The 12942-nt window shown below is 38.9% G+C and overlaps 1 protein-coding gene across 1 annotated transcript; it reads right to left on the reverse strand.

Moving 5' to 3' along the window:
* Window positions 1-2333: 2333 nt before the first annotated feature.
* On the reverse strand, window positions 2334-11996 carry LOC118236780 (ras-related protein Rab-38-like). Its single transcript, XM_035435406.1, has 3 exons — window positions 11720-11996; window positions 7913-8193; window positions 2334-4305 (listed from the first exon to the last, which is right to left on the reverse strand). Exons 1-3 carry the CDS (start codon window positions 11916-11918, stop codon window positions 4153-4155), a joined length of 633 nt encoding a protein of 210 aa, XP_035291297.1. The 5' UTR covers window positions 11919-11996; the 3' UTR covers window positions 2334-4152.
* Between the last annotated feature and the right edge of the window lie 946 nt (window positions 11997-12942).

Below are 12942 nucleotides of genomic sequence, written 5' to 3' on the forward strand. Positions count from 1 at the left end.
ACCTGGGAGGTGATTATGTTTGTTCTCACTCTGGTCCCACAACACTTTGCATAATTGAGTTAGGAGTTATTTCCTTTCTGAACATTCTAATGAGCGAAGACCTACCTGTCTGTGTCTGACACCATTGCAGGAGCCAACAGTCATTATTCTGTCACGAGCAGGATTTTCCTGAGGGACTGTAAGACGACATTTGGGTGTACCTTTCAGAACCCACAGGATTTCGGTTGCGTTGGAAACGGACAATAAGCCCACAAGGTGGGTACTTAGTCAACACTTGTTTATTGTTTATTTGCATTCGCATTAGTTGTTACCAAGGCAACAACTGCTCTTCCTGGGGTCTACATAATATATATGCATATCCATGCATATTTACACATACCCATATACATACATACACACATACACCTGCTTACACATTCACACGTACATAAATATGTGTTAGATCCCTTCCATTTGCCCCACACCTGGCTGTGGTGGAAACTGCCTCCTGACTGATGGGAGAAAAAGAGAAGACCCTATCTCACACTCTCAATGGGAGCAGTGTTCTGAGACAAGGGAATATTTTCAAAAAGAAGAAAACAACCTGCGTTTTTTATCAGTGTAGTTTCTTGTTTAATGTTGTGTGGCTTTCATCCTGCCCTCCATGGAGCCCTGCCAGCAAACAAACTACCAACACAAGCTTATGCAATACGGGGGGATGCTGGTAGACATAGAGATATGAGGGAGGGGGGCGGCATATTGTAAACATCTGTGCTTTTATTATCTGGATAAAGATATATTGGACAGCCTTTTGGCTGTTTATATAAACTTCAGGTTGAAAATTAAGGACAAATTATTGTTTGATTCAATGATTAAATCCTAAGGACATGACAGGGGTGGAGGTACATGCAGTAGCTGTTAATGTTCTTCAGGCTTCTCTGAATCTGTAGGTGTGAATCACATGTTCATTTGTCCCACGCTATTCCCAGATCACTGACTCATTGGGCAAAATCCGTTTTGCTTGTGAAGAGAGCTACAAGGTTCTTCATTGTGTGGTGCCACAGAACGTGTAGTGCTGCTGTTTGACAAATGCAAATATAGCCACACTCACATATGTGAGTGACAGAAAAACCAAGCTTTGAGCTGCAGGTATGGATCAGAGCAATGCTCACGTGTCTTCCCATTCGGGGACAAGGGTAGGGCATAAAGCCTTGCATAAAATGTCCAGGATGTGTTTACCAGTTCCTTATCCTAAGGGGGGCAATTTGGGCCCATATAAATGAATATGAGATGAGTGCAGGAATAGGTTATGCTATTTTACAGTGCATTTTAATCTTGTGAGGAGTAGCTTACAAAACCTATTCAATACAATCAAAGTTCAAAATTGGTTCTTCAATTGGACTCTGAAGTTGCATTCAAGTGAGCGGTGGATTTTACGTTGATATTTTGAAAAGGTGAAATAGGGGAATGAATAATTGTGACATGTCTTGGATGTTTTTGGATTGAAAATACATTTTCTCAGTAATTTTATCAGCATAAAAAGTAATTTTTTTTTTACCAGTATTGTTTATTTTATACAGTCTTTGATCATTTTTTCAAGGGTGTGAATAATTTTAGAGGACACGTCTCAGCTACCATTTCACCTTTTGAATTATATGTTTCCCTCACTGAAGGTTAGGACCCCCAAACACACACAGTGTCCACATGCCTCTTATGAACATGCCTCATATGATGCTGACTGAGAGAAGGGAGCTCTCAGTGTTCACTAATATTGTGTGCTAGCCAGGGATGAGGCCAAATCTAATTCCCAGGAAAAACTGAGTCATGTGGAAGCTAATGGGAATGGGGTGCTGACTGTCCAAAAACCTCAGATTCTCAAGCCTCTACCTCAGGATCAAAATTAGACATGTTTAGAAATAAAATAATATTTTACTAACTGTAAACACACAAGAAATGAAAAGATTTTTATTATTTCAACAGCGAATAATTGGCAATGATCTTCAAGTTGATTAACCATTATGATCTTTATGCAGGCAATGTTTTTTTTCTCAATTTCTGTGTCTACCTTCAGTACTTAAAAGTTTTTCATCTGGTCTTACATACCCAATATCCTGATTGATTATAAGATAATTTAATAACTGTGTGTGTTAAAGTTGATATATTTGTATGTCAGCTGAAACCAATGCAGCTGCGTGTTGTGTTTCATGAAAGCTTCAGTACATTTAAACAAGCTTTCCACCAAGAGGCAGACTGAATTGCAGTTGTATCCCTTCATGGGAAAAGTGCAGATTCTGCACAATTCTTAGAACCACAAAACACACACAAATAAGAACAAATAAAATGACAAATAAGAAATGGATACAAAGGAGGGAATTTATTTATATTGCTTTTCACACATATTGCAGGGGATGTGCAGTACTAGCACAGAACCAGAAGCCCCTTTTACACAGCGGTAATAAACATAATTGGGCAGTTTGAGCACTTAGGAAATACTGAAATAACTCCTATTTCCATTTACAGAGACAACGCATAACATGCAACTTAATCAACACCTAGTTACTGGGGAAAGTCATTTGCCATTGTAAAGCTTCCATAAGGGTTGTTATGTGGTTTGTTAAAAGCTGCCTTTAACATGGACTGCCCGTCGAAGGCGTCAACTGTAGCTCTTATTTAATGTTTGAAAATAATCGAGAGAACGTATTTGTCCAAAATCAGGGCTAAAACATGTATGTCCTGCTAAATAGTGCACTTTTCATAGAGCATCAGCAGTTGTCCTTGAATTTATTGTACAAATATGGACTATGGTTCCGTGAGGTTGTTGTCTTGGTAACAACAGAATGCTGCAGACACAGGAACATTATATACAGTACAGGTGTCTCAGCAGAGCAGCAAGTTGGAGTGACACTGCAGAATCTACTACTGCTGTTCACATTCCCAGGAACAGAGACACAGTGTCCTCTCTCTGCAATTGGATAATTCACAGCAAATGCACTTAAGTAAAATTAGAAGGACTGGGTGAGTTACAAAAAAATGTCCCATACTTCTGCTGTTGTCGGTAGTTATGACTGAACTGATAAAACCCTGGAACGTCATTTGGGAGATACAGGGATTGCAAGATCCAGAGAAACAATACTGTTACATAAAATACTTTGTCTTTATATAAATAAGTACAGCAGAGCTCAGCTGCACAACACACATGAAAATACATAAAAAGACAAGAAGGCGTTTGATCGATAAAACTGCTGGATGTTTATATAAAAAAGGTAACAGCCTGCAGTCAAGAGTTTCACATAAAGCGATTGAGTCAGAAAAGAGCTTGGTGAGATTACAGGCATTATTAAAACATTGGGGAATGTTACCTGTGTTAGAGAGGAGGGCAGTTTTGGGTCAGAATCGATCCAAACCAAATATCTATAAGGTTGCATTTATAGGTACTGAATGTGTATGTAGTTTGTGTGTGTGTGTGTGTGTGTGTGTGTGTGCTGTACATCTGTCTGTATATGTGTGTATCCAGGTATTTCCCCAGTGTAGGAAAAAATAATTCACCCTATCAGATTTTGCGCTAAGCAGTACCAGCCATGGAAAAGATATGGGACCTGGGCTGGCAACGAGAACCAAAATAATAAATAAATAAATAAATATGAAATAATGGAGGCTGTTAGCAAACACAGACTAGTGATCTCTCTCTTGTACAATTTCATCCACAGTGACTAATGGCAGCTAAAGGTTATGAGTGCAGAGAGCTTCAGTTGCTCATAATGTAACAAATAATCTCAGAATGATAGTGCATTAACAAGATGACAGGAAATCTCTTCTTAAACATGAAAATATTGCACATGAATTTGCAGTTAAACAGCGAGACACAATTTTTGACAGCTGCATGTCTTATAGAAACTTGTAAAATGTATGAAAAACAAACCCTATCCTTGCAGCATTTGCACGTCATGCAGAATGGCAAATATGCACAACACGGATACGTATTAAAACTGCTAGACTGCCAGTAAGAGCACACGTCCACCAGCCACTGTATTGCAATTCATTAATCTGTAATTGTGGTTCAGATGCTGCATTGTTAGGACCCAGACATAAGAGAGTATGTGTTGCAGCTCATTACTCTCAGCCACGCCCGACCACCAACTCCGTCACTGTTGTAGGATCCTGCTGCATCGAGTCCTAGGAATTCAGGCAGGCTGAGCAGTTGCTGTTTCTTCTTGAGTTGAGCTGGAGTGAAATGGAGTCAGGTACCACTGACTTGAGGATGTCATTCTCACTGGCAATGATGTACTTCACCAGGCAATTGGCTGCTCTATCAATGTTGGTATTCTCCTGAGAGAGGGAGAGAGAGACTATTGTTAGATTGACTTTGCAGTACTATACATAATGAAAGCTGAACAGATTGTGTGCTCTACAGTACAACAGATGGATGGTGCTAAACAAAGAGTTCGGAAAACAAAATGAAATTCAATATCCACTGTGCTAATTAAATATTTTGGGCTCATTGAGTGGTTAATTTAAGGATGTTCAAAGTAACCACTTGGTTAGTGATGAAAGAACGAAAATAAAATTCCTTCACCCTTCCAGATCAGAATTAATGAGATTCCTTGTACAGTCGGCTAGCTCCAATTCCCCAGCCATTTTTCTGGCTGTAAGTGTCAGAAATAATTACAGCTTGAATATGCATGAGGTTTTACATTTGAGTCGTCCTCAGAAAATAACACAGGGTGTGCAGCAGATTCTCACAAGTAATCCAGCCTTTATCCATCCCTCTAAGTATTTACACTGGTACTCCACACTTTCCCTCGGACCCTCATATCCATGCCTCTGGAAGGGAGAGGACGTCTGAACATTTTTCATTTACAAAACCATAAATCTTTTCCATTTAAAACTGAAGATAAATGCAACTTGTGATTGAGAATCCAATTTCTCAATCACAATTAGACACGGGCTGATTTCCCAGCTGGGGTGAGAGCCAGCTTTAATAGCCCGCAGGAAATCCGATTGAATGGTTGTTTAAACAGAACATGGATCATGGGTTTTGGTGTGACTACCTCTGAATGAACGGGGCTGAAATGGCATTTTGGCTCCATCCTGCCTGTTTACCCTCACAAAGCAGCATCAACGCTGATCCATCTCTTTCTCCTCCCTCAGCTTTTCTTCATCCATACACCGCTACCAATGACGGATCCAACTTTCTAATCAAATAGCCAATACAATTTACCAACCCTGATACCAAGCCATTTTTCACATAATATTACATTTTTCTCAATTTAAACAGATCCCAAATCTTTATTCTCATTCCCTCAGCATACCATCCAATACCAGTTACTCCTTTACAATCGTTGGGGTTTTTAATACTCAAATTTTACTTGTCATGAATGACATTTGTGTCCACACAATAGGCAGTTACCTTAGAAAGGTATACAGGGCCCAAGTCAAATATCTAGGCTAATTGTTATATTATTCTTGGGCCCTGAACAATAATATTTACCACAAGTTCACAGACCATTATCCACCCCCCCATCCTCTAATGCAGTGTTTCTCAACCCTGGTCCTGGGGACCCACTGCCCTGCATGTTTTAGATGTCTCCCTGCTCCAACACACCTGATTCAAATGAATGGGTCGTTATCAGGCTTCTGCAGAGCTTAATGACGACCCATTCATTTGAATCAGGTGTGTTGAAGCAGAGGAACATCTAAAACAGGCAGGGCAGTGGGTCCCCAGGACCAGGGTTGAGAAATACTGCTCTAATGTACCTGTTCCACCCCTGACGTTGGCCCTGTATCACACAACATGATTTATAGGTAAGTAGGATATGCTCCTGGATCAACATCACTACTGTTGTTCCTGCAACAACATTCCTATTAACCAATCATTGCACTTTGATGTCATCAGTGTGTGCCGAACAACCTTCCCCTGAACCATTTCAAAATGAGCCATTTCACGTTATCCACCCTGTACCTTAGTTTCCTTTACATTAGCAGCGCTGTTTAACAAATAACTGATCTTTCATAGCTAAAAGCATTGGCTTTTACTTATGCACAAAATACCCACCAGGACAGGTGCTTCCAAATAGTTTTTATCAGAAAAAGTGCTATTGTAATTCAAATTATGCACTTGTGAAAAGTAGTGATGCAGATAGTGCATAGCTCACTTAACACCAAACATTCATCAAACTATAGTTACATTACATTGAAAAAGTGTCACTTTTACCTAACATATCATAAACCCAATGTTAACAGCAATTGATTTAGTTTAGGCCTGTGCTTTTTAAAACATAGAACACAGACAAGCTCATTCAATTCATTCCCTGCATGTCCTTCGGAATCCATGCTAACTTGAAACATTCCACCAGGGAACGTTTTTTGTTTGAAATGACTGGAATGAATGACTTAAAATTTTTTGGACATTTCGGACACTGGAATACAGAAAAAATGCCCAGTTTTAAATTCAGATTACATGAATACCAGATTCAACTACACATCAACGAGAATCTGGAAGTCCAGCATATAATGTTTATTGGTTTAACAACCAAAAGGCATTTGAATACTTTATCCACTTTCACCAGGTTAGTTGGTGACGTTTAATCTCTGACCTCTGTTTAGTGGTGAAGGAATGTGGGACCTCCCTGTTACAAGCACAGTGCTTCGCTCTGTCATACAGCAAAACACACAGAGGCTTGTGTGGGTATGTGTGTGTAAAGGGGAGAAAACTGTGTAAAGCGCAAAATAGAGAGACTCCTCAACACACTTCCCTGTGCCTGACCCTTCTGCCTAAATTTATCCCATTGCCCCTTCCAGTAATCTGTGAAATTCCAGAGGTCGCTGAGAAGAAATGTTCATTAATCTAATAAGAACCTTCTCTGGAACTGTTTCTAATTATGGATACATCCTTCTTCTTTCCTGCTGGCCATTGTTTTAAAATTGAATTGAATTTATTAGTACCATTTGCAGGAAAGGATTTTGCATTGTGTCGTAATGGTTGGCATTTACAATTAGGGACAATACTTAAATAAAACAGTGAAACAGTGTATTAACATACAATAAAGATTTTTTTTTTTTTAAACTCTGCTACATAAATAAAGGGATAGACACTAGTATTAAGTTATTAAGTATTATGTTTGTAACCCTATAACTAGAGTTAAAGGGTTAAAAAAATCATTCACTAAAATTATCAATGTTTGTTCTATTGAAACACTTTTGAAAACCAGCCTTACAAATCAAATATTAACCAACATTTATATTAAGCTAAAATTAAGCTTTGATTTGAACTTTCTTCTTAAGTGGGATTTTTATGACATATCAATTATGGCATATGTCTATATGTAATTCATGTGATTTAAAAAAAAATCCTAGTTTTCCTATGCACAAATAGTCATGGTCACATGGGAATGAGTGCCGCTGTGTATGCTGGTTTTTGTTACAGCTAATGTCTTAGTCATTTCCTTGATCAAGGGCCTGAGTTTGTTTGAGAATTCTCAGTTTAACAATATCCTGACATTTCACAATTTTCATTTTCCTGCCAAGCATCTGTTTTTAAATTAAATGTTTCTCCATTTTTTTTAGCACTTCTATAGATATAATGCTTTTTTCTTCAGTAGAATAGGAGGCACAACATGTCATATGGATCCCAATGTCAAACACAGTCACACCCTGAATCAGCATGTTTCCACACATGATTCAATCCCATGACCCTGCACATCCCAGCAGACAGTCTGGTACATATTTTATTATTTGTTTGACTGTATTTAAACTAGTTCACCATGTGAGAAAATTAAGAGCAAAGTCTTATTTACAAAGATGGCCAGGTAAAGGACAAAAGGCAAGAAATAACTTTTTTCTGCATTTGTAGAAAACAATTCAGCTGAATTTTAGTCATAGGCAGTGTAACCAGAGCAACAAGGACAGGGCAGGAGGAAACAGAACCAGGGGTTACCTTCGCTGATGTCTCAAACCAGCCTACAAAGCCATTGTCTTTGCAGAACTGGTCCACTTTGATGCCATTATTCTTCAGCTCATCTCTGTTCAGGTCACACTTGTTGGCCAGTAGGACGATGGCGACGCTCTTGCCATTTGATACAGTCAATTTTGAGTCCAGGTCCTCCTTCCACCTTTTCACAGCTTCAAAAGTCGTTGGTCGGGTGATGTCAAACACAATGAAGGCTCCCACGGCCTCCCTGTAGTAGACTCTGGTCATGTTTCCAAATCGTTCCTGGCCTTCAAAGCCAAGCAAACAGACAGGATTTTAATTAATCGCATATTATTCAATCACAACCCTGTGATGTAGCTCCATAGTACAGAGATCTTACTGTGCTAAAAAACCCTTTTAAGCCCCCTTTAAAAACTGCCCTGCTAAAAAAAAAAAAAAAAAAAAACATATTCTCCTGTACTTGTACTGATACAGAGGATGCATTCACATTTGTTTTTAACAGCCTCGTTTGATGTGACATGGTAAGTATGCTGATTTTGGGTATGAATAAGCTGTCAAGTAGGAGCCTGAAGACCAGGACCAATAATTCACATGCACACTTCAGCTAATAATGACATAATTGCTCAAATGCTCCTGCTTCGCTCCATTTTTAAAAAAAGAAAGAGAGCACCCAAAGCCACTGCAGTTCAACTGGAGTACACTGAAATTGTTTATGGTATAAATCCATCAACCCTCCAGGACTACTGGCCTCAATCGACACTGGTACAGCCTGAATTGAAAACCAAAACAGTGAAATAGTGCCTTAACAGGATGAACCATCCAGCAGCAGCCCCAAGCAGATAATTTTTATATCTGGCTCTGAGGGTTTAAAGTAGGCTACTTAAATCTGGGAAATAGAAAATCACCTATCATTTTTATGAAGGCTTCTCACAATGTATTCCCTTACTTTGTATGCTCGTACTGTAAGAGACCCCTCAGATAAACCAAACGGTTGGTTGACGTCACCAACGGCAAGAAACCGAAACTTCTCACATCGAGGTCACCAAGAAACCCCTCTGCAAACCAAACAGCGGAAGTGTTCAAGTGGTGAAGGAACGTGTGTAGTCTTACCCATTGCTACTGGAACAGGATTAATTTAATGTTATCCCAGATATCTGACTCCAAAAATAATGTGTTTTAATCTTTCCTCCATGCTAACAGTTATTATTTGTATCTAACTTGGTAGATGCAGACAAGTCTTTGGCTTGTGTAGCCTGTATAAATACAATTGTGTGTCCTGTTATGACACTAGCGTATAAGCATTACATTACATTTATTTTGGTACATCGCTTTTATCTAAAGCACCCCACTACCAAAGACACCAACTTCCCCATGACATCGGCTTTCCAACAATGCAAAACATGATTACATTGTATTATGGAGAACCTAAAGTTCACATAATGCTGATCCAATCAGATGTTTTGCAACTGAACTCTGTCTCTTCATCACAATTGCTGACTGTCAGCACAGTAAACAGTCTGTTTTACTTTGAGGGTCTGATAAGAGGCAGACTTCTGTGAACTGTGTGGATGTGGATGTGTAAACGTTAATGTCCTCCCCAAAGCTCAATAAACTCATCAGTCTCTAGTTCTGTTCAATATATGATTTTTCCATAGTGCTCATATCTCAATGCCCTTGTGTCTTGTTGTCTAGCTCTCTAGCTGGTACTTGTCAGAAACAGTTGAAAAATTATTGCTGACATTCCTACCCATCAAATACAATATTGACTGCAATTTTTGTAAACAATTCTGACTGACTGGCACAGTCATTTGGCACTCACAAAACAACTGTGATTTCAGTCAGGAACATAGCAGTGATTGCGAAAACAAAATTAATTTTAACTGTACGACAGTACATGATAGTATGACAGCTGTAGAAAACCTGCAATGGCTATTATCAGGGCTAACTCTGAAAATGATTACACAGTAAAGTGTGTTGCCATAGCCCTGATGTCTACAATAGTAAAAATGTGAAGATGACATTTAAGGCATTTTAATTGTGGGTGTATAGGTATTGGCAACTGACGTGACTCAGTAATTGAAGGAGGAATACTCCTCAGTGAATTCCTTAAATAAACGGTCTTTTTAAAGATATCATCACATTCTCTAAAATACAGATCCTACCTACTGTGTTCCATTTAAATACATGCAAGGTATAGCAAATCCAAACACCCTATAAGGTCTATCTTTTCCGTTTATATCTACAATAACTTTAGTGAGTCTGCCTCTAAATCTCAATCATATGAGACAGGGCCACATGACCACATACATGCCAAAGTCCAGGGCGGACAGGCGCAGGCAGGGTGGTACTGGGTGTTTGCTTGGGGGGGGGGGGGGGGGGGGGGCTTAGTAGTACGCCTTGGTAGTGAGAAACAGCAATAGTGCAGCACTCATGTGAAATGGTCTGATTGAAATAGCAATCCGTGTGGCCAAGCACAGTTCTAACAGAGGGCAGTGCTTCACAGAGGGCAGTGAGGTTCACCAGTTACGCTATTTGACACTGTGCCAGATTTTAAAAAGTGACATTAGGACAGCAACCTCAGTGGTTTAAACCTGCTCAAAAACTTCATAGCTGAAAGGTAGCTTCTCTCCCAATTGCTTTCATAACTGAAAATCTCTACAGGATCTTGTTTTAAAATCTTTTCTCCCCACTTTCGTATTGTACCCAATGCTTCAAAATTCCAAACTTGATTAAAAATCTGATATTTTTATCCAATATTCTTTCATAAGGACAAAGGCAACAAAACCAAGGCAACAACAGCTGGAATGTGAACTGTCAAAACACACAAAGATGAGCCAGAAAAAAGGTGAACTTGAATTCCCTGAGCAAACTTGCTGTGCCAATTTTGCCCTGTCCTGTGTAATTACAGAAATTGAGTATTTTCTCCAACAAACTGACTGAGCTTAATTCAGTTTGTTAGATTTTTCACAACAACAACAACAACAACAACAACAACAACAACAATAATAATAATAATAATAATAAATGGTGCCAGTGGGTCTGGTCAGATCTGCCATTCTGTTTACATTTTATTTGAATGGTTTTCCAGTGATTAGCATCACAATCACATTTTCATCACATTCTTACCAACAGGATGAAACAATAAATATGCTTTGGTATATCCACACCACCCAATAATAACAGCAGAATATAAGCCCATTCATTTTTATTTATTATTTTATTTATGTATGGGTCCCTTCGGCTTTTTATTTTATTTTATTTTATTTTATTTTATTGCAAATGTCCGGCCCCTTTATGTATTATTAATATAATCTCCTGTATTTATTTGATTTCTGAAATATAATGTGGTTTGATTTATTTTATTTGATTTTGATTTTGCTGTCCTCCTTTTTAGGACTGACTGTAAATTACCCAAGGCAAATGAATAGGCCTCAATCGGCACACAGCGGTGCTCTCTGCTTCAAACAAACCAATTGATATGGGACATTAGTTTCACAAAATAACTGTGAAAGCAGAAAAACTGAACACCTTTTAACTGTAGACGACAAGGTTGTTTTACATGTTTAAATGTAATTTAGCGAATACACGGTTCATGACAACCAGAACCTCCCCCCAAGTAAACACCAGTCGACCAGACGTCAAAAACAAAACCAGACTTTTAAAAAATAACTTATTAATTCGTCTTAGCAGCCAATAGCTCTGCAATCATTAAGAGTCACAGAATCAGTAACCGTAGCCTAACAGTTCATTTGGGGAGGTGCTACGGAGAAAACAAGTGTAGCCTACACGAAACGTCAGAATGCTCAGTCCTACCTGCTATGTCCCATAACTGTAGACGGACTGTATCTGAGTCCCAGTTCAAAACTTTCAAGGCGAAGTCGACTCCTATGGTGGCTCTGTAATTCGTCGAGAAACTCTGGTCAACATATCGTTGTATAATGCTCGTTTTCCCCACACCTAAATCCCCGATAACCAGTATCTTGAACAGATGTTCTTTTCGACTGTTCTGCATGACAGCGAATTGTAGAGGCGACGGCGATTATGTTGAACATGCCCCCGAAAAATCCCCAATGAGGAAGTAATTCGAATTAGGAGCGTGGTTCTCTTACCCAGAGAGGAACGCCCAGGACGGCACGGGTAATGACAAGGCATCGCGAAACAACTTGTGACCCATCCGAGTCTACAGCAATAATAGGTGCCACATTAAATCTCACCCTGAAATCTGTTAATGTGATCGCTGTCTGTTATATAACACGTGATACAATGCTATCGTATTAACTATCATAATTATGTATAACATAGGCCTAATTATTCAGAATTTTGTATTTGAGTTGCAATTAAAATAATAGCTGCTTTTATGCATTTACGGAACCGTAGTAGAACACTGTAAGAAGGCAGGATAACATAATGAAACTGAAATAAGTGAAATAATAAGTTTTTCAGATCACTTCTGATAAAGAACAATGTCTGCATTCCCCAGAGACCGACTGGCCGTTTTTAGGTCTCAGTGCACACATGTGATGGGGTCGAAGTGGATTGAGAATTCCCTGCTACCAAACAATTTTCTCCCTTACGTACGTTATAGCCTACAATCCCTTCCTTTCAATCGTCTTGGGAAAGCTATAAAGAAAGCGATCAAATGTATGAAATGTACACACATGGCGTAGTTTGAATAGCATAACGTTAGAATAAGCCTAACACTGGGTTTACCCTGGAAAAGACTGATCAAGCTAATACTGGTGTAGCTACAGTACACAGTAGGCTACAGTATGACATGCAGATTTTGCTGATGGAGGTTCATTGCATACCTGATAATAAACTGCTGATAGCGTCAAATAGAAATGATTCTTTATGAGCTGGCTGTCCATGTGCTATCCATACATGGCCTGGTATGAGCACTTTAAGTAGAAAATATTTATGGTTTTACAATTCGTGTTCATTATTATTCAGTATCAAAATATGAAAAATAAATTGGTACATGTTCAGTATAAGAACCAAATTCTGGTCCAGATTAAGTCCTTCTGGGTCTTAAAATG

Source organism: Anguilla anguilla, chromosome 9 (genome assembly GCF_013347855.1).
Source record: "Anguilla anguilla isolate fAngAng1 chromosome 9, fAngAng1.pri, whole genome shotgun sequence".
Taxonomy (NCBI): domain Eukaryota; kingdom Metazoa; phylum Chordata; class Actinopteri; order Anguilliformes; family Anguillidae; genus Anguilla; species Anguilla anguilla.